This window comes from Hemitrygon akajei, chromosome 11 (assembly GCF_048418815.1).
Source record: "Hemitrygon akajei chromosome 11, sHemAka1.3, whole genome shotgun sequence".
In the NCBI taxonomy this organism is placed as follows: domain Eukaryota; kingdom Metazoa; phylum Chordata; class Chondrichthyes; order Myliobatiformes; family Dasyatidae; genus Hemitrygon; species Hemitrygon akajei.
Window position 1 is genome coordinate 8,085,354 of NC_133134.1, and position 20,147 is coordinate 8,105,500.

The 20,147-nt window shown below is 41.8% G+C and overlaps 1 protein-coding gene across 1 annotated transcript in view; it reads left to right on the top strand.

The window, feature by feature from the left end:
• The window catches only part of trrap (transformation/transcription domain-associated protein), a 305,269-nt gene that overhangs the window by 68,143 nt on the left and 216,979 nt on the right, over positions 1-20,147 (top strand). Inside the window, exons 26-30 of the mRNA XM_073060184.1 lie at positions 3,140-3,400; positions 4,318-4,479; positions 7,664-7,760; positions 9,670-9,791; positions 13,782-13,952. Coding sequence (XP_072916285.1) covers positions 3,140-3,400; positions 4,318-4,479; positions 7,664-7,760; positions 9,670-9,791; positions 13,782-13,952 — 813 coding nt within the window. The remainder of the gene's footprint in view (positions 1-3,139; positions 3,401-4,317; positions 4,480-7,663; positions 7,761-9,669; positions 9,792-13,781; positions 13,953-20,147) is intronic.

Here is a 20,147-nt window from a genome sequence, read left to right on the forward strand (position 1 = left end):
ATCAACCCATTGCATTCTATATTAATGCCACCTTTTATTCTCACGTTCCTATTAGCTCTCCCAACCCTTAGCTTGTATCACTAATGCACTAGGGGAAACTTACAGCGGCTGGTTGTCCTACTGACCCGCTCGTTCAACGACGTATAGGTTAGAGTTAGTGAGTTGTGGGCATGTTATGTTAGTGACGGAAGCATAAAGACAGTTGTGGGCTTCACCTAGCACAGGGGTTCCCAACCTGGGGTACACGGACCCCTTGGTTAATGATTGGGGTCCATGCTATTAAAATGGTTGGGAACCCCTGACCTAGTACATCCTCAGACTGTGTTGGTCATTGATATAAACGATGCACTTCGCTGTGTGTTTTGATGTACATGTGAGACATAAAGCTAATCTTTAATCTTTAGAAACATTTAAAAGACCTTTTAGATAGTTGTATGAATGTACAGTGAATGGAAGGACATGGACATTGTGTCGGCAGAAGGGGTTAGTTTAGATAGGCATTTAATTACTGGTTTAAGCACAATATTGTGGGCTGAAGGGCCTGTTCCTGTACTGCCTGGTGTTCTCGATGTATGTTCAAATTGCTGAGCTCCAGTCTGAGTGGATGAAAGTCTATGAAATCTTAGCCTATGAATCAAGTAAAGCTTATTTGAATATAGTTTAGTCAGTAAGTCAGGTAGTAAATTGGATTTGACATTGGCTTTGCAGGAGAACCCAGAGGGTGGTAAAGATGTTTGCCTCTGACTGGAGTGGTGTGCTGCAGCAACCAGTGCTGGGCCTGTTCTGTTTATCATCTGTATCAGTGATCTGGATGATAATGTGGTTAACTGGATCAGCAAATTTGCAGATGACAACAAGATTGGGGTGTAGTGGACAGCAAGCTTGCAATGAGGTCTGGACCAGTTGGGAAAATGGACTGAAAAATGGCAGATGGAATTTAATGTGGACAAGTGTGAGGTGTCCACTTTGGGAGGACAAACCAGGAAAGGACTTCCACTGTTCACTGTGTGCACTCGAGAGATCTGAGAATTGAGATCCATAATTCCTTGAAAGTAGCATCACAGGTAGATAGGGTTGTAAAGAAAGCTTTTGGCACATTGGCCTTCATAAATCAATACATTGAGTGCAGGAGTTGGGATGTATTGTTGAAGTTGTATGAGATGTTGCTGAGGCCTAGTTTGGAGTATTGTGTGCCGCTCTGGTCACCTACCTACAGGAAAGATGTCAATAAGCTTGAAGGAGTGCGGAGACAATTTACAAGGATTTAAGATTTGCCAGGATTTGAGCACCTGAGTTATAGGGAAAGGTTGAATTAGTTAGAACTTTATTCCCTATTGCATAGAGGAGTGAAGGAAGATTTAATAGAGGTATACAAAATTAAAATGGGTATAGGTAGGGTAAATGCAAAGAGGAGTTTTTCACTGAGATTAGGTGGGACCAGAACTAGAGATTATGGGTTAGGGGTGAAATATGAAATGTTTAAGAACGTGAGGGGGAACTTCTTCACTCAGGGTGGTAAGAGAGTGGAACGAGCTGCTGGTGGAAGTGGTGGATGTGGGTTCATTTCAACACTTAACAGAAATTTTAGATAGGTACATGGTTGGGAAGGGTATGGTCCAGCTGCAGATTGATGGAACTAAGCAGATTAATGGTTTGGTATGGTATAGATAGGCTGAAGGACGTGTTTCTTTGCTGTACTGTCTGACTCTATATGCATATGCTCAGGTAACTATGCTGATCATTTTATATGATAAAATGGGACTATATTTGTAGAAATGCTTAACTGTGAGTCTCTTATATAGGCATTTGTTCATCTATGGGAAATAATGATTCTTGTAAAAACCAGTGATAGCACACAATTATTTACCAAAGAGAGAAGACTATTACTACGGCAACGTTAGACACAGAGCTGAAAGAGCCTTCGGCTGTGTCTGTCCTAGATAGCACGGTGCTTGCTGTGTGCACTGAATATCCCCTGCAATGTCAGCTCTACCTGCCGTGCATATATTTCATGTGAAAAGTAGTTTCACATTTAGCACTGAACACGTCCTGCAGAGAGGATGATCTGACCTGAAATTAAATGTTCGGCAAAAGAGAGTTCAGTGCTGGAAAAAAACATAATTCTGAAGATGTACAGCAGTGGAAAGATTAATAGGAATTCAGTTTTTGGTTTGGAGACTTTAGGTGAGGTGGCATGACTATGACCAACAGTGGCATGGTAGCGCAGCAATTAGCTTAACGCTATTACAATACCAGTGATCAACGTTTGGTGTTCGATTCCTACCGCTGTCTGTAAGGAGTTGCTTCATTCTCTCCATGACCGCGTGGGTTTCCTCTGTGTGCTCTAGTTTTCCTCACTGGTTAGAGTCAGCAACTTGTGGCCGTGGCTATGTTGACGCCAGAAGCGCCGTGTCACCTATGGGTGGCCCTCAGCGCAGAAGACTTGAACTGTGTTGGTCATTAACACAATTGACCTATTTCAACGTATTTTTCAATGTTATGTGACACTAATCATTAATATACGTCCAAAATAAAAAATCATGTATTTGTGTAGTGACCTTAACATTGTAATACATTCCAGGGTTCTTCAAGGGAGTAATGGTGATGAAAGTTTGGCATTGTGCCATACATGGAAAGATTGGGTCAGCTTGGTCAGGCACGAATGTTTTGAGTGAGTGAGTGAGAGAGAGAGAGAGAGAGAGAGAAAATGAATGAATTTGAACTTAGAACCCAGGTATTAGAGGGCACATACCTCTGCAGGAGTAATTTAAAATCGTGGATGGAGGATTGGAGAAGTTTGGAGATCTCCAGAGTCCTTTCTGGGTTGGGAGAGGTTGGAGGTGAGATGGGAAGCTGGTATCAATTTGAAAATCAAGGTGTTACTGAACTGGGGAACAAATGAAGGCCAGTGGGTGTTGTAGTTGACAAGCAAAATGCTGCGGGAAGTGTGCAATTAAAAGAGAAAATGCTGGGATTATTTACCAGGCCTAACAACATACCAGGAAATGGTTAACATTACAGGGCAATGGCCTTTCATCATTGCTCATGAGCAGGCCAACAACAAAACAACATGATACAAACCCTGGCTGTGGTTTCCTGTTGAAGTTTTGCCCAAGGGGATTATTCTGCTGCTCCCTAGGTTTCAAATGGTGCGGTTGCAATGGCCAAGACGACGTTGGAACAGCTGCTGGTTCGCTGTGCCACTCCCCTGAAGGATGAGGAGAAGTCGGAAGAGTTACTGACGGCTCAGGAGAAGTCCTTCCACCACGTGACCCACGACCTGGTGCGCGAAGTGACCTCCCCAAACTCCACCGTGCGGAAGCAGGCCATGCATTCCTTGCAGGTGCTTGCCCAGGTGACGGGCAAAAGTGTGACGGAGATCATGGAGCCTCATAAAGAGGTAACTGAATCACGTGTAATCTTGTGTAATTGGTAAGTTGGTTTATTATTGTCATGTGTACCAAAGTACAGTGGAAGAACTTGTTTTGCATGTCACTTCACCACATCAGTGCATTGAGGTAGTACAAGGGAAAGCAATAGCAGAATGCAGAATAAACGTAACAGCTTCAGAGAAAGTGCAGTGCAGGCAGGCCAATAAGATCACAACGAGGTAGACTGTGAGGTCAATAGTCCTTCTTATCATACCAGTGGACTGTTCAATAGTCTGATGAGATTGAAATAGAAGCTGTCTTTGAGCCTGGTGGTATGCACTTTCAGGCTTTTGTAGGTTCTACCCGATGGACTGGGGGAGAAGAATGTCCGGGGTGGGTGGGGTTTGATAATACTGGCTGCTTTACCAAGGCAGTAAGAAGCGTAGACAGAGTCCATGGAGGAGAGGCTGGTTTCCGTGATGATCTGAGCTGTGTCCACAACTCTCTGTAGTTTCTTGCAATCATGGGCAGAGCAGTTGCCTTACCAAGCTGTGATGCATCCAGATTGGCTGCTTTGATTAAAAACTGGCGAGGATCAACGCCGTTGTGAATTTCTTCAGCCTCCTAAGAGTGTAGAGGTCCTGGTGATTATTCCTTTGCCAATATTGCAACATGGATAATTTGAGACTTTTAGTTTTTAGTGAACCCAAGTTTCCAAACAGCACGTTGGAGATACTAAATGCTAGAAGAGCTCAGTAGGTCTGTGGGAGGAAAGGAATTGCTGTTGTTTCAGGTTGAAACCCTGAAGTTCCTGCCGATTGTTGGTTCATTAGCATATTTTTTTGCCACAGTGTTTCTGTGATTCATGTTGTGCATTGTACACATCAGTGGAACTGAAACGTGGACTGATTGCAAATTGACCCTGGACTTTTCCATGTGCCACCAGGTCCTACAAGACATGGTTCCACCTAAGAAGCACTTGTTACGACATCAGCCAGCTAATGCTCAGATTGGGTTGATGGAAGGAAATACATTTTGCACCACCCTACAACCCAGGCTGTTCACCATGGATCTTAACGTGGTGGAGCACAAAGTCTTTTATACAGAGGTAAGATGATGGGTTGGCCTCTTTCCTCAGCAATTCTCCACATCCGCCTGAGTTCTCTCCTGCCTTCCTCTGTGGTCATTTATTTTAATGAATGAACCATTTAATGGCTCTGGACCGGTACCTAAATAGTTTTGGGCCCCTTATTTAAGAAAGGACATGCTGCAATTGGAGCTGGTCCAGAAGAGGTTCATGGGAATGATCCCAGGGATGAAAACGTTAATGTATCAGGATTGTTTGATGCCTCTGGGTCTGTAGTTGTACAGTTTGGCCACTTATTTAAGAAAGGATACAGTGGCATTGGAGGACGTCCAATGGAGGTTCATGGGAATGATCCTGAGGATGAAAGAGTTAACATATGAAGAGCTTTTGATGACTCTGGGCTTGTACTCACTGGAGTTTAGAAGAATGAAGGGAGATCTCATTGAAACCTATCGGATATTGACAAAACTAGATAGAGTGAATGTGGAGAGGATGTTTCCAATAGTGGGAGAGTCAAGGATCAGAGGGTACAGTCTCAGAGTAGAAGGATGTCACTTTAGGACGGGGATGAGGAAGAAGTTCTCTAGCCAGAGGGTGGTGAATCTGTGGAAATCATTGCCACAGACATCTGTGGGAGCTGTCATTGGGTATATTTAAAGTGGAGGTTGATAGGTTGTTGTTTGGCTAAGGGCATCAAAGGTTACGGAGAGAAGGTGGGAGAATGGAGTTGAGAGGGATGATAAATCAGCTGTGACTGAGTGGTAGAAAGACTCAGTGGGCTGAATTACCTAATTCTGCTCCTATGTCTTAGAGTCTTGTTGTCTTGAGCAGTTTGCCTTCACCAAGCTGAAGCTATTGTGATAGAATGGGAAGTTGCTGTCCAACAAGTCATTGATTCAAAAAGAAAATCCAGTTACTGTGACTGATGATATAGATTCTGAAGAATCCTTTTTAATAAGTTCAGCCTTGCTGGGTTTATGTCCACAACGCTCTCGCTAGCATTTTAATTTCAAGTCTATCCATGCACCTAGCAATCAGAGACAAGACAGAATCATTTACTTCAGGCGGATACATGTCTTGGACAATTCGATTCACCAGTGTATTAGGGTGTCAACATTTCTGCGCATCAGTCAGGAGACTGGACAGTTGCTACAGAGCTCAAAGACGTGCAATCTTACGCAGGAAGATGCCTGAGGGAGTACTGCTCTTGTCTTTTATATTAACTTTTAAACCAAGAGCCTGTCTGTCCTCTTGGGTACCCTCAACCTCCCACCCACCCAGGTATTGTTTTACGAAGATCAAAGTTCAAAGTAAATTTATTATCACAGTACATATGCAATATATCACCATATACTACTTCGAGTTTCATTTTATTTTGAGCATTTACTGTAGAACAAAGAAATACAAAAGAATCAATAGAAAAAGTACACATTCGAGTTGTTTTGTTATGTCTGTCCTCTCCCTGTGAAAGGGAACTCCTTTTTTCCCTTTATTGGGGAGAGAGAGAGAACCTGTTGTATGTTCAATTGTCAAGTGAACCATTAGCTTTTGTTGTACTCCAAGCCGAGGTCTTTATTGGGGGCTTTGCTGTTGGCATGCTTGGTGAGTGGAGGGTGCTGATGTTTTATTGCGGAAGTGGGTGGAGGAGAGGAGGGTTGTTTGCTGCTGCTTGTGTGTGGGAGGGGGTAGTGAAGGGCTTTGGGGTTCTAACATGTTAACTGTCATTCATTCTGTAGGGCACTCTTCAGTCTTCATAGATGTCTGAAGAACGAAAATTTTCAGGATGTATATTGCATACATTTCTCTGATATTAAATGGAACTATAGGCATCCGTTAGTCTCATGAGACCATAGATTTGTGCCTTGGAAAGTCTCCAGGGCGCCGGCCTTGGCAGGGCTCCCCTCTGCACACCACCGATGTTGTCCAAGGGAAGGGCAAGGGCCGATACAGCTTGGTACCGGTGTCATCGCAGAGCAATGTGTGGTTAAGTGCCTTGCTCAAGGATACAACATGCTGTCTTAGCTGAGGCTCGAACTAGCGACCTTCAGATCACTAGACCAACGCCTTAACTAACTTCTTGGCTACTAACAAAGGTGGACAACCAACTAATGTGCAAAAGAAAACAAACTGTGCAAATAAATAATAAACAAACAAACAGAGGGAGGGAGGGTGAGAGAGGAAGAGAAGGTGAGCGAGAGAGTACAAGAACATGAGTTGTAGACTACTTGGAAGTTAGTCCACAGGTTTATGGAATCCTGGCCATATGTTAAACTGGGACAACATTGTTTGTTGCCTGTGGGAGCCCAGTTGGTTGAACTTCTCAACCAAATGATTCTCCATTATCAAAGTTGAGTTTATTCTCATGTGCACAAGTCCATGTCTGCATACGTACAATGAAAAACTAACTTACAACAGCATCAGTGGCACACAGCATCAGATAAACAGCGTTAATGAGAAAAACATAAATTATATGCAATTTTATAAGAGCACAACTAGAACAAAAAATGGTCTATTTTAGTGCAAACTGATTGTAGTGTTTCTATACTGAGCTGGTGTTTAGGATTTGCCTAAAACTTAGTTTTATGATCAAGAACCAAAACATGAATGTGGGGCTTCAGGCTTCTGTACCTCCTGCCTGATGGTAGCTGTGAGAAGATGGCATGGCCTGGATAGTGGGCATCTTTGATGGTGGATGTTGCCTTCTTGAGGGAATACCTTCCTGTAGATACTACCGATAGAGGGGAGGGATGTGCCTGTGATATGCTGGGCAGGGTCCACTACTCTCTGCAGCTTCTTGCTTTACTGCACGTTCAAATTGCCACGCCAGACTATGATGCAACCAGTCTGGATAATTTCAACTGTGCATTTGTAGAGGTTTATTAGAGTGCGTCGGTGGTTGTGCCTTGGATGTATCTCAGTGAATTTGAAAAGCCTTGGATATCTGGAGAATGTAAATGATCCAGTCTGATTTGAGCCGGGTGGTTATTGTAATTAAGTTCTCAACTGGTTCCCTTTTACGGTGAAACAATCTACCCTTACACTCAAGCTTGTAACTTTCTTCCTGAAGTGATGGTATTCATTTAAAAGCAGCAGTAATGTGTATGTGCTGGGAGTCATTATCAGTAATAAACATCCAAAAGTTGAATACCTTCTGTGTAATGAAGGTTGTCAGTCGATTTGCTGAATGGTTTTTATCTTGTTGCAGTTGCTGAATCTGTGTGAAGCTGATGACAATGCACTCATGAAGCTGCCCTGTTACAAAAGCCTGCCTTCGCTCGTGCCTTTACGCATTGCTGCCCTGAGTAAGTGAAACTGGAAACTTAGAGCAGACAGCTCTCAAAGCAACTCGCGTGTTCCTCAGAACTACTCTGCAGCAAACTGAGAGGTAGTTTTGGGGAGTACGTAATTTCAAGATATTTAGATGTTTCTTTGCAAGGCGTTAGTATATAGTATTTTAAAGACCATGTACCAGTTGTTATAGTGGCAGCTGGAGTCAAAGTTCAAAGTAAACTTATTATCAAAGTATGTATATGTCATCATATACAACCCTGAGATTCATTTTCAATTCAGAATCAGGTTTAATATCATCGGCATATGTCGTGAATTTTGTTAACTTCAAGGCAGCAGTACATTGCAACATCTGATAATAGAAAAAGAAAACTGTGAATTACATTAAGTATATATATATTAAATAAGTAGTGCAAAAAAAAAAGGAAATGAAAAGCAAAACTAGTGAGGTGTTGTTCATGGGCTCAATGTCCAATCTGAAATCAGATGGCGATGGGAAGAAGCTGAATCGTTGAGTGTGCCTTCGGGTGTCTGATGTAACATTTAGAAGATGTTTGGATAGGTACATGGATGGGAGTGATGTGAAGGGCTGTGATCCAGGTGTGGGTTGATGGGACTAGGCAGATTAACAGTGGCACAGACTAAATATGCTGAAGAGCCTATTTCTGTGCAGTAGTGGCCCTGGCTCTATTTTGAGTGTGTTGCACATAGATCCTCTGTTCGATTACTCCAACATGTATCTGGTGGAAGGGTGATGTCAGGAGATTGCATGTTAGGCTGCTGGAGCAGAGTTGCCACGATAAACCGTGTTTATTGTGATGTTCCTTCTCCTATCGTCATTGTTCTGTTTTTGTAAGAGATAAAACTTATCCAGCAATTATTGTAGTTAGAGTAGTGTCGCCACAGGTAGCGTAGTGGTTAGTGTTATAGCTTGGGGCATTCTGGAGTTCAGAGTTCAAATCTGGCCCTGTTCTGTAAGGAGTCTCTGTCTGTTCTCCCCGTGGAATGTGTGGGTTTTCCCCGGGTGCTCCAGTTTTCTCCCACACTCCAAAGACATACCGGTTAGCAGGTTAATTGGCCATTGTAAATTGTCCTGTGATTAGGTTAGGGTTACTCAGGGTTGTGGGTTGAGGGGGCAGCGTGGGCCAGAAGGTCCAGTCCATGCTGTATCACCAAATAAATAAACTAATAAACAAAGAAATACGAAACGCAGAGATGCAGTGCATAAACAAGTGAATCTGCACCAGCCATCAGCCACCCCTTCACGTTAATCCTGCACTGAACCCGTTTTATTCGTCCCACGTTCTTACCTACCACCCACCCACTTACTGGGGACATTCTACAGTGGCCATTTAACCTAACAAACACACTCGTCTTTTTAAGATGCCATTTGTGGGTAAAGTTTTATGTTAGATTTCTTCTTGGTTCAAAGAAACTCATGCCCAAATCCCGCAGGCTGTAAAATTTGGATATACCACCTAAGAACACAGACTCCAAAGAATATGCCATGGTAATGTGGTGGTTAGTATGACGCTATTGCAGCTCAGGTCATTGGAGTTCCGAGTTCATTTCCGGCGTCTGTTGTAAGAGAGTTTGTACGTTTTTCCTTTGTGCGTGTGGGTTTACTTCGGATGCTCCGATATCCTTCCACAGTCCAAAGACATACCGGTTAGTAGGTTAATTGGTCATTGTAAATCGTCCTGTGATTTGGCTAAGGTTGAATCAGTAGTTGCTGGGAGGTGCGGCTCATTGGGCCGGAAGGGCCTGTTCCATGCTGTATTTCTAAATAAAAATAAAATAAAAACGTGTTGTGGTAGATCAAGGGATATTTAAATGTGCACATCTCTATGTTTCCAGTAATTGAAGTCGTTTTGTAATGTCTGTGGAGATTGTTATTTTGCTCTTTTACTCTCTCTCCAACAGATGCCCTTGCCGCCTGCAATTACCTGCCTCAGTCACGAGAAAAAATTATCGCTGCGTTATTCAAGGCACTGAACTCGACCAATAACGAACTACAGGAAGCAGGAGAGGCCTGTTTGCGGAAGGTCAGTGACGCTGTGGTGGAGTAGTTGTCGTAACAGAGATTGAGAGAAATCCAGTGCAAGTGTTGTCAAATTTTGTGGTGTTGTTTTGTTCATCATATTCTAATTCATGTAGAGTCCTAAGTTAACCCACAAAGTTAATTTAGGACTCTACATGAATTAGAATATGATGTGTCCCACAGTGCAGTTACAATCATATTACAAAATAAACAGAAGTATATACCTTAAATATAGTATACAAACAACATATACACATTTACACATCCGCATTACTAGAGAAATGGGATATTCCGCTGTGTATGGTGGGAAAGGCAACATAAAGCCAACTCAAGCGCATCAGCTGGGTTTAGGACCCAGTATGAGAATGTACCGGGAAAGATACTCAGCAGAGTGACAGTGGAATGACAGGGCAATATTCGGGGGTGGGGGGGTGCGTGTGTACGTGTGTGAGGGGGCTGGTTACAGAGCACTCTCCGTCACATATTTAATACCATGTTTGTATCATAAACTTTAGAAATGGAATTAAATAAACGATTTAAATTTGTAATTGCAGTAAAATAATTTGCATTATTAGAGGTATAATGGTGCTGGATATACTCACTTTCCTACTTAACTATTAATATTTTCCCAAATACCCATTAGCAATATATTCTATCTGGTGCTGAGATGACAGCAAAACAGTTTAAAATCCTCTAGACAGCTACGTTGCTTAACAATAATAATGTACCAGATGTATTGTGCTCATAATCCAGTCATTTTAATGCTTTTCTTGGGGGAATTATCCAGTAATTAAATATAAACATAAATAATGTTTAGCAAGTTAGGAATTTGGTACTAAAATTAAAGTTGCATTATTTAGATTCTAACTTCAAATCCCATTTGCAGTCGAATGAACTGTGTATGACTTGCATAGATTCACAGCAAGAATTCCTTCCCCAGTACCCAGGTTTTTGAGTGTTTGTTCAGAGGAATTCTGGCACCCAGCAGCTGTGATTTCATCAAGATGGCTGAGTGGCACTTAAATGAATCCAAACTTAGAAGGGGAAACTAAATTTTTTTTCACTTTACGACCATTTGAAAAATGCAATGTAGAAGTTAGAGTATTTGTGATTAAGCTTAAGATGTAATTTCATACTATAAGCATTTAAATTTTGTATTGAAGTAAAATCTTTTGTCATATGCACAGGTAGAATGGAAAATTTGTTTCCAGCAGCACCATAGGCTCTTAGTATCATGTGAACAGCATTCACAAGAAAACTAAATTAGACATAAATTATACACTTTTTACAACGAAAAGCATGTTTAGATCAAAAGAAGGCAATTTTAGTGTACTGTGATCAAAGTGTTGCTAATATAAACACAAGAAATTCTGCAGCTGCTGGAAATCCAGAGCAACACACACACAAAATACTGGAGGAACTCAGCAGGTCAGGCAGCATCTATAGCGATGAATAAACTGCTGACATTTCTGGTGGAGACCCTTCTTCAGAAAACTAAACTGTGGTGATTAGTGTTAGGCAAGTTTTTATTTTTTTATACAATACATAAAGTTAGTTTCATAGTGCTGAACAACTTGGTAAATGACATCTGTTAAGGTTAGTTAGCTGTGGGCACGCGATGTTGGTGCCAGAAGTGTGGTAACACGTGCAGGCTACCGTGAGCGCAATCCTTGGGCTGTGCTGACACAAATGGTGGATTTTAGTCTATGTTTCAATGCTCATGTGACAAATGAAAAATATCTTGAATGTGTAAACACGCCAATGGCTTAGTACACCATTTAAAAGCACACGTCACAGCACACTTAGCAAAGCATAACTTTTCAACATGAATTAGTGTCACTATAAATGGCTTGTAAATTATTTAGTTCTGCTTATTTCAATGGTTTCCCTTCTTTCTGTTGAAAGAGAGAGACCTCTGAAGGGGTGCAGAATCACTGACATTTCCACACTACACTCGGCGTGTGTGGAAGTATCAGAGGCACTGAACTCGTCACAGTACAGTGACAGTAGCTGTTAGTAATTTCACCTCTACTGAGCACCATATATTGTGGCCCATTAGAGTAAAGCCAGGCTATGTTGTTCTCACACATAAGCTCAGTAATTGATAACGACGTGGCTCATTGAAACTTGAACACCAGGACTTGCTCTCATTAATGAGCCAGTTATGCTCACCACTGAGAGATGGAACAGTCACTGAGCAGCCTTTTGAAGATCACCCAGTTGTAAAATTTCTGGTGAGCACCAACCTAATCTAGAGCCGTGAGATTCCTACACTATGTGGCGTTTCCACATCACATAGACTGGCACATTCGCACCAACAAACTTGCTGGCAAGAAACTTTTCAAAGTTCCAAGTAAATTTATTATCAAAGTGCATATACGTCACCGTATGCTATCCTGAGATTCATTTTCTTGCAGCCATACTCAATAAATCCATAATAGAATAATAACCATAATAAAATCAATGATAAACCATACCCAACAGGATGGACAAACAACCACTGTGCAAACGACAACAAACTGCAAATACCAAAAGAAAGAAATAATAATAAATAAGTAATTAATATCGAGATCATGAGATGTAGAGTCCTTGAAAGTGAGTCCATAGTGAGTGAAATTATCTATGCTGGTTCAGGAGCCTGATAGTTGAAGATTAATGAAGGGTCTCAGCCTGAAACATCAGCCCTTTATTCCTTTCCATAGATGCTGCCTAACCTGCTGAGGTTCTCCAGCATTTTGGCTGTGTTACTCTGGATTTCCAACATCTGCAGAATCTCTTGTGTTCAAGAAGCTTTTCAGCTGGTTCATACAGAAACATTAAAACTGACTAAGCATGTTTCTGACTTCCTAAAATCAAAAATCAATTAGATAGTTGAAAGATATTAAGTTTAAAAAAATTTAAATTGACTACACTTTAAACAATAAAACATTAAAACAAACTTAATTTAAATAACATGCAAATTGCCTTTTATTGCCCATCTCCCTTGTATCCCTTCTTCTTAACAAAAATGATTGGTTGTGCTGTTCTCATGCAAGGTTGCATCTGGCATAAACATGAAACCAGAAACCATCCTGAGATGCTCATCAGGACGGCTGTGTCCGACACAGTTAATGTTTCAAGTCAAGAACTTTTCACGAGATCTGTCATGATTACTGTTTCCAACCGTCTATAATGATGTATACCGTGCCATGTGTTTTTTTTTAATGTAACAAGATAAAGATTATGAGATGAAAGATTAGCTTTATTTGTCATGTACTTTGAAACATATAGCCAACTACCGACACAGTCTGATGGCAGCCAACAAGTCTCGTCACACTTCTGGCACCAACATAACATGTCCAACTCACTAATCCTAACCCTCACCATATATATTTTGTAATGTGCGAGGCAACCGGAACACCCAGAGACAACCCTCACAGACATGGAGAACATACATACTCCTTACAGACGGTGGAGGGAATTGAACCCCAATTGGTGATTGCTGGCAAAGTAAAGTTTTGTACCAACCGCTATGCTGCTGTCCTTCAGTCAGGATATATTCTTGCATTTGGGCTCTGAGTGACATAGTTTTGGACAGACCTGGATCCAAGTATGAACAAAAGTAAATTTTGCTTGTTGTCCCAGAAATCCCCGGCTATGTAGTAGTTTTGAAATGCCTGACCAAAGATTTTTAGCAGAACCACTAGCTTTTTTCTTGAATTATTCCTCAGTGTGTGAACCCAGTACTCATCCATAAAGGAACCATATCAGAAAAGTAACGGCAGAGTTGGTCTGCTTGCTTGTTCTGTTTCACAGTCCAATCACCATCCAGCCAGCCGTAATAAAAAGATAGGTGCCTATGTATTCACCACCTCATACAGTTAAACAAGGACATTATCTAGATTACTTTGCAGTACCAAATATTTTTGCTGAGCTTTACTGTCTTTATGAGCCATCGTGCTGAATTTCATTGCTACAATTAACCGAAATTATCTTTACTCATGTTCCCTGTCAGTTTTTGGAAGGAGCTACATTTGAAGTGGATCAAATCCACATCCACATGCGGCCTCTCCTGATGATGCTGGGTGATTATCGGAGCCTGACATTAAATGTTGTGAACCGCTTGACATCCGTCACAAGGCTTTTTCCTAACTCCTTTAACGATAAATTTTGCGACCAGATGATGGTAAGTTGGTGATCGTTCATATCATTAACAGTATGAATAAAGTCTTAAAATTCACACTCAGTGGCCACTTTATTAGGTATGTGTACACCTGTACTACTCATTAATGCAAATATCTAATCAGCCAATCATGTGGCAGCAACTCAGTGCATAAAAGCATGCAGACATGGTCAGGAGGTTCAGTTGTTATTCCCCAAACATCCGAATGGAGAAGAAATGTGATCTAAGTGACTTTGACAATGGAACTGCTGGTGTCAAACGGGGTGGTTTGAGTATAAGAAACTGCTAATCTGCTGGTATTTTCAGTCCCTAGCGCTTACAGAGAATGATGCAAAAACAAAAGAAGGAACATTCAGTGAGTGACAGGTCTGTGGGCAGAAACGCCTTGTTAATGAGAGGACAAAGGCCAGACTGGTTCAAGCTGACAGGAAGGTGACAGTAACTCATATAACTGCACGTTACAACATCTCTGAATGTATAACACATTGAACCTTGAAGTGGATGGGCTACAGGAGCAGAAGACCATACCAGGTTCCGCTCCTGTACCTAATAAAGTGGCCACTGAGTGTATATTAGTCAAAATTGAATGTGGTGCACGGTGAATCCTAGAAGAGAGTTTTTGTCTCTCTTTTTTTCAGTTTTCATGTTTTCTTTCTCGTTAATGTTAACTCTGTCCAGGACAACATGACATCCATGACTCCTGTGTGCAAATTTAACAAGCCAAGTGGTACTGTGAATCATTCAAAATGCTGGCGTTCTTGTCTGTGGGATCAGAATTGTGTCCTGAAGCTGATTTTTCTTTCCCAACCCTAACCTGCTTTGGTAAACAGAACAGTGTTGCTGTTCTTTTACATTTGAATTGTTCCTGAGGTTTGTAGGGTTGAGGTGTTGCAAGATTGTAATGACAGGGTGAAGAGGCTTACCCTGAAATGTCAACTGTTTATTCTTCTCCATAGATGCTGCCTGATTTGCTGAGGTCCTCCAGCTTTTTGTGTGTGTTCCTCTAGGATTCCAGCATCTGCAGAATCTTTAGCATTTAGCTTTAACCTGTCTTTTCTACCATTTATTGATAATGTGCTGATCTCTGCATTGAGATACCTGGGAACAGCTACAGAGAGAGCATTACACATTTATTTTACATTTTGTTATTGTTTTACCTTGTTCTACCTCAATGCCACACCAACTCTGATGGATAGGTAGGTCATGTCATCCGAATGCCTATCTCACGTCTCTCCAAACAGATGCTTTACTCCCAGACAAAGGAAGGTCAGCAGGGCCCTGGTGAGCAAAGGAAACGTTTCAAAGATAATGTCAAAATCAGCCTGAAGAAATTCAACATTACATTTAAAAACAGTGAAAAGATTGTACTCAATCGGTATCGCTGGAATAAATCTGTCCAAGGGGGCACTGCTCCTCGTGAGAGTGACATCCGCTGTGCCGCAGAGGATAAGCGGCAGCTGCGAAAGGAGGGACTGAGAAACCAAAAGACCCAACCACTAACCACAGCCACCACTTACCCTCGCCCACTCTATAGCAGAATATGTGGATCCTGGATTGGCCTCTCCAATAGACAAGCCCTTAAGAGAACAATGTGCTCAACTCGTGATCGCTCTACAACTACCTCAATACATTGTGTAACAATCAGATTTGTATGACCAGAATGCAAGACAAGTGTTTCTCTGTATCTTGGTACATGTGACAGTAATAAACCAGTTCCCATTCTGAGAGACAATGAGATACCACAAGATGTATAGGTTTGCTGTCCCAACTAGACACGATAGAGTGAGTCCTGCCATCGAGATCTCTCACTCCGATTAAAAACATAAAGAAACAGGAGCAGGAGTAGGCCATCTGGCTTGTTGAGCCTGTTCCAACTTTCATTGTGGTATATTTACTGCATTGAAAGTTGTCTCACACTAACTATAGATATACAGTAGTGAGTTTTCCTGAGCAGCTGACAGAATTTCTCTCTGAGGATGCAGCTGGACAGATTGCTTTGGGATTGGTTTATTATTGTCACATGTACCTGGATACAGTGAAAAGTTTGTTTTGCCTATTCTTCATACAGATCAAATCCATACACAGTGCATTGAGGTAGTGTAAGGTAAAACAATAACAGAATAAGGACATAATGTAAGAAATAGGAGCAGGAGTAGGCCATCTTGGCTGTCAAGCTTGCTCTGCCGTTCATTAAGATCATGGCTGATCTGGCCATGAACTCATCTCCACCTACCTGCTTTTCCCCATAACCCTTAATTCCCATACTTTGCAAAAATTTATCCAACCTTGTCTTAAATATATTTACCGAGGTAGCCTCCATTGCTTCATTGTGCAGTGAATCCTATTGACTCTGGGAAAAGCAGTTCCTCCTCATCTCCATCCTAAATCTACTCCCCTAAACCTTGAGGCTATGTCCCCTAGTTCTAGTCTCACCTACCAGTGGATACAACTTTCCTGCCTCTATCTTATTTATCCCTTTCATAATTTTATATGTTTCTATAAGATCTCCATCATTCTTTTGAATTCCAGTGAGTACAGTCCCAGGTGATTCAATCTCTTCTCAAAGTCTAACCCTCTCATCTCGAATCATCTCCTCTGCACAACCTCCAAAGCCAGTGTATCCTTCCTCAAGTAAGGAGACCAGAACTACATGTAGTACTCCAGTTGTGGCCTTGCTGGTATCCTGAACAGTTGCAGCATAATCTTCCTGCTCTTAAATTCAATCTCTCTAGCAATGAAGGCCAGTATTCCATTTGGTTTCTTGATAGCCTGCTGCACCTGCAAGCCAACCTTTTGTGAGTCATGCACAAACACTCCCAAGTCCCTTAGCACAGCACCATGTAGAATAAAGTATAAAAGCTAACGAAACCAATGCAATGCAGGTAAAATGATAATATTGAGAAAGCAAGAGTCCATCTTATCATACAAGAGCCTGGACAGTGGGCTAGAAGTTGTCCTTGATCTTGGTGGTGCATGCTTTCAGTTTTTTTAAAATCTTCTGTCAGATGGGAGAGGGGAGAAGAGAGAATGTCTGGGGTAGATACAGGTCTTTGATTATTTTGGGTGCTTTACTGAGGCAGTGAGAAGTAGAGAAATCCCTCCCTCCAGGTCACCTTGATGTCCCTATCTCACTGGGGTACGAGGCCTGCCGGCTACCCTCACCTGGTTCAGCCTGCCTGGCGAAGCGGTGTACTGGGGTGTTTCATGGGTCCCCTGGACTGTTCAGAAATCAGATGGTGGAGTGGATGAAGGTGTTCCTAAAATGTTGAGTGTCTGTCTTCAGGTTCCTGTACCTGTTCTCTTATGGTAACAATGAGAACAGAGCATGGCCTGGGTGGTGGAGATCCTTAATGATGGATGCGACCTATTTTGAGGCATCGGCCTTTGAAAATGTGCCCATGATGGAGCTGGCTGAGTCTACAACTGTCTGCAGCTTTTTCTGATCTTGTGGATTAGTGCCTCCACATCAGACACTGATGCAGCCATTCAGAGTGCTCTCCATGGTACGTTATAGAAATCTGATGGAGCAGGAGGTCAGATCAAATTGTGGCTTACTCCCCTCTTTGGAGCTTGCAGTGTGCGAGTGTGGAGACTGGACACGAATTGACCTTCCTACAGGTTACAAGCGAGTTGTTCTGACACATTGCAGATGTGTCACCATTGGATACAGGACCATTTTCACTGTGAGACTTCAGTGCAGTGGCTGTTTTTTACATTTGCCTGCTGTGGTAAATCACGTAGTGATCTTGCCTAATTTAATTCAGTTATAAGTAGGCAGAGTTACCTTGAAGTTATGAAGCAATGAATAATCATTTCTGTAATTATAGTTTGATGAGTATGGTCCTTAGTTTGAAAGCTTATTTCACGATGGTATGGACAATGTTGGTGAATATTCTACCTTAATTGGTCAGGAACTTTTTAAATTGGAAAATTGCATGAAGCAGTGACTGTGGATAATGTATAATTGTAGGGTGAGTGTCCTCTCTATAATGAACTAGAAAGCATGCATTTTAAGTGCAAGTCCAAACCATTCTAGCATGAAAAACCAACTCCATTTGTGATTTTTGTCGTCGACTTATTTTTTTGTCTCCTGAAGCATTTTGCTTTGATTTCAGATGAAGATAAGTGTTTAACCATATATGAGTACTATGGTTGAATTGAACTACATCTTCAAATTATAAATAACTTTTCTGTTCTTAGTCTGGATGTAGTTGCCCTGACTAGACTTTTGAATTGAGATCAAAAGTAGTCGGCAGTAATTTCAGATTCCGATTCTGTTTTATTTATCACACGTATATAGGAATGTGTCGTTTGTGTTAATAACCAACGCAACCCAAGTGACTCCAGTCCTACATCAAGAATGTGGTATGGATACGCCAATGTCCAAGATTTGGTGTTTCATGTAAAGCATTGACAAGCTTCTAGAAATGCTTAGTGGGGAGTATCCTGCCAGGTTGCAACGTGGCCTGGTATGGCAACACAAATGCTGAAGAATGGAAAAGCTTGCAAAAAGTAGTTGACACGGTCAAGTCTATCACTTGAAGATTCTTCCCCATCATCGAGCACGTCTAAAAGGACCACTGGAACAAGAAAGCAGTATCTGTCAGCCATCGCCCCCCCTCCCCCCACACAATCCGGGCCATGTCCCTTCTCATTGTTGCCATCAGGAAGGGCAAAAAGGGGCCTCAGGACCCACATCACCAGGTTTAGGAACAGTTATTACCCCTCAATCGTCAGGCTCCCGAACCAGCATGGATAGCTTCACTCACTTCAACTCTACTGATTCCACAACCCATGGAATCACATTCAAGGGCTCTACAACTCATGAGTACAATCTATATATGTATTTACTTATGTATGTGTTAGTTCACTTGTTTATTTATTTGTTTATTCTTTCTTTTTGTATTTACGCAGTTTGTATTTTGCACATTGGCTGTTTGTCAGTCTTCATAGTTTTTCATTGATTCTATTGTATTTCTGGGTTCTACTGTGAATGCCTGCAGGAAAATGAATCTCAAGGTAGTATATAGTGAGTTCCTGAATGGGTGGTGACAGTGAGGGGCACAAAGTGGGTGGGAGCACAGCCCGCAGGCAAAGCCCTCCTCACCATTAAGCATGCTTACATAGAGCACTGCCACAAGGAAGCAGCGTCCGCCAGCAAGTTCCCTCACCATTCAGGCCATGCTCATTTCTTGCTGCTGTCATCAGGCAGGGTCCCACCAAATTCAGGAACAGTTATTACCCCACAACCATAAGGTGTAACTTTACTGACCGCAGCTCTGAACTGACTCTGCAACCCACAGACTCACATTTGAACGACTCTTTACAACTCATGTCCTCAGTATTTTTTTATTTTCAGTCTTTTGCACACTGACTACTTGTCAGTCTTTGTTTAGGTGTAGTTTTTAATAGATTCTGTTGTACTTCTTTGCCTGTAAATGCCTGCAAGAAAATGAATCTCAAGGTGGTATATCATAACATAGAAGTACTTTGATAATATATTTACACTGAACTTTAAACTTTTGAACTGTTGTCGTTTTTAGTTGCTGCCTGCATAATGAATTTTAGGCTTGTATGAGAGAGATGCTTTCATTTATAGAGTTTCAGTGCTTTCAGGATGAACTACTTTGAAGTAATTGAAGGAATGCAATTTTATATTTTGTGCCAATTTAATTAAACTTTCTGAACTCAGTGAGAGGCAGCGGCATCATTCTAGTCAACTTAATCTCTTTTGTAACTGTATATTCTTGATTTATAATTATCTCGCTTATGGAAATTAATGAGATGACCCTGAACTGTGATTGAGTCAAAGCAGCAAATTGTTCCATTGTGAAGGACATTTGTACGCAATTTCTCAAATTTAAAAAAGGAGCCATTAAGCTCCTGAGCGATTCGGGCAGAATGTCTGTTCTGCTCCCAGGACAGAACCAGTCAGGGGACGGGTGAATTACTGGTGAAATGTCTGTCTTATGCTGACACATGAGACTGTAGATGCTGCAATCTGGAGCAAAGAACAAACTTGCTGGAGGAACTCAGTGGGTCTGGCAGTATCTGTGGAAGGAAATGGACAGTTGATGATTTTGGTTGAGGCCCTTCATCTGGGCTGAAAGATAAAATGGGAGATAACCACATAAAGAGATAGTGGGAAGGCATCGGGCAAGAGCTTGCAGGTGATAGGTGGACCCTGGTGAGGAACGG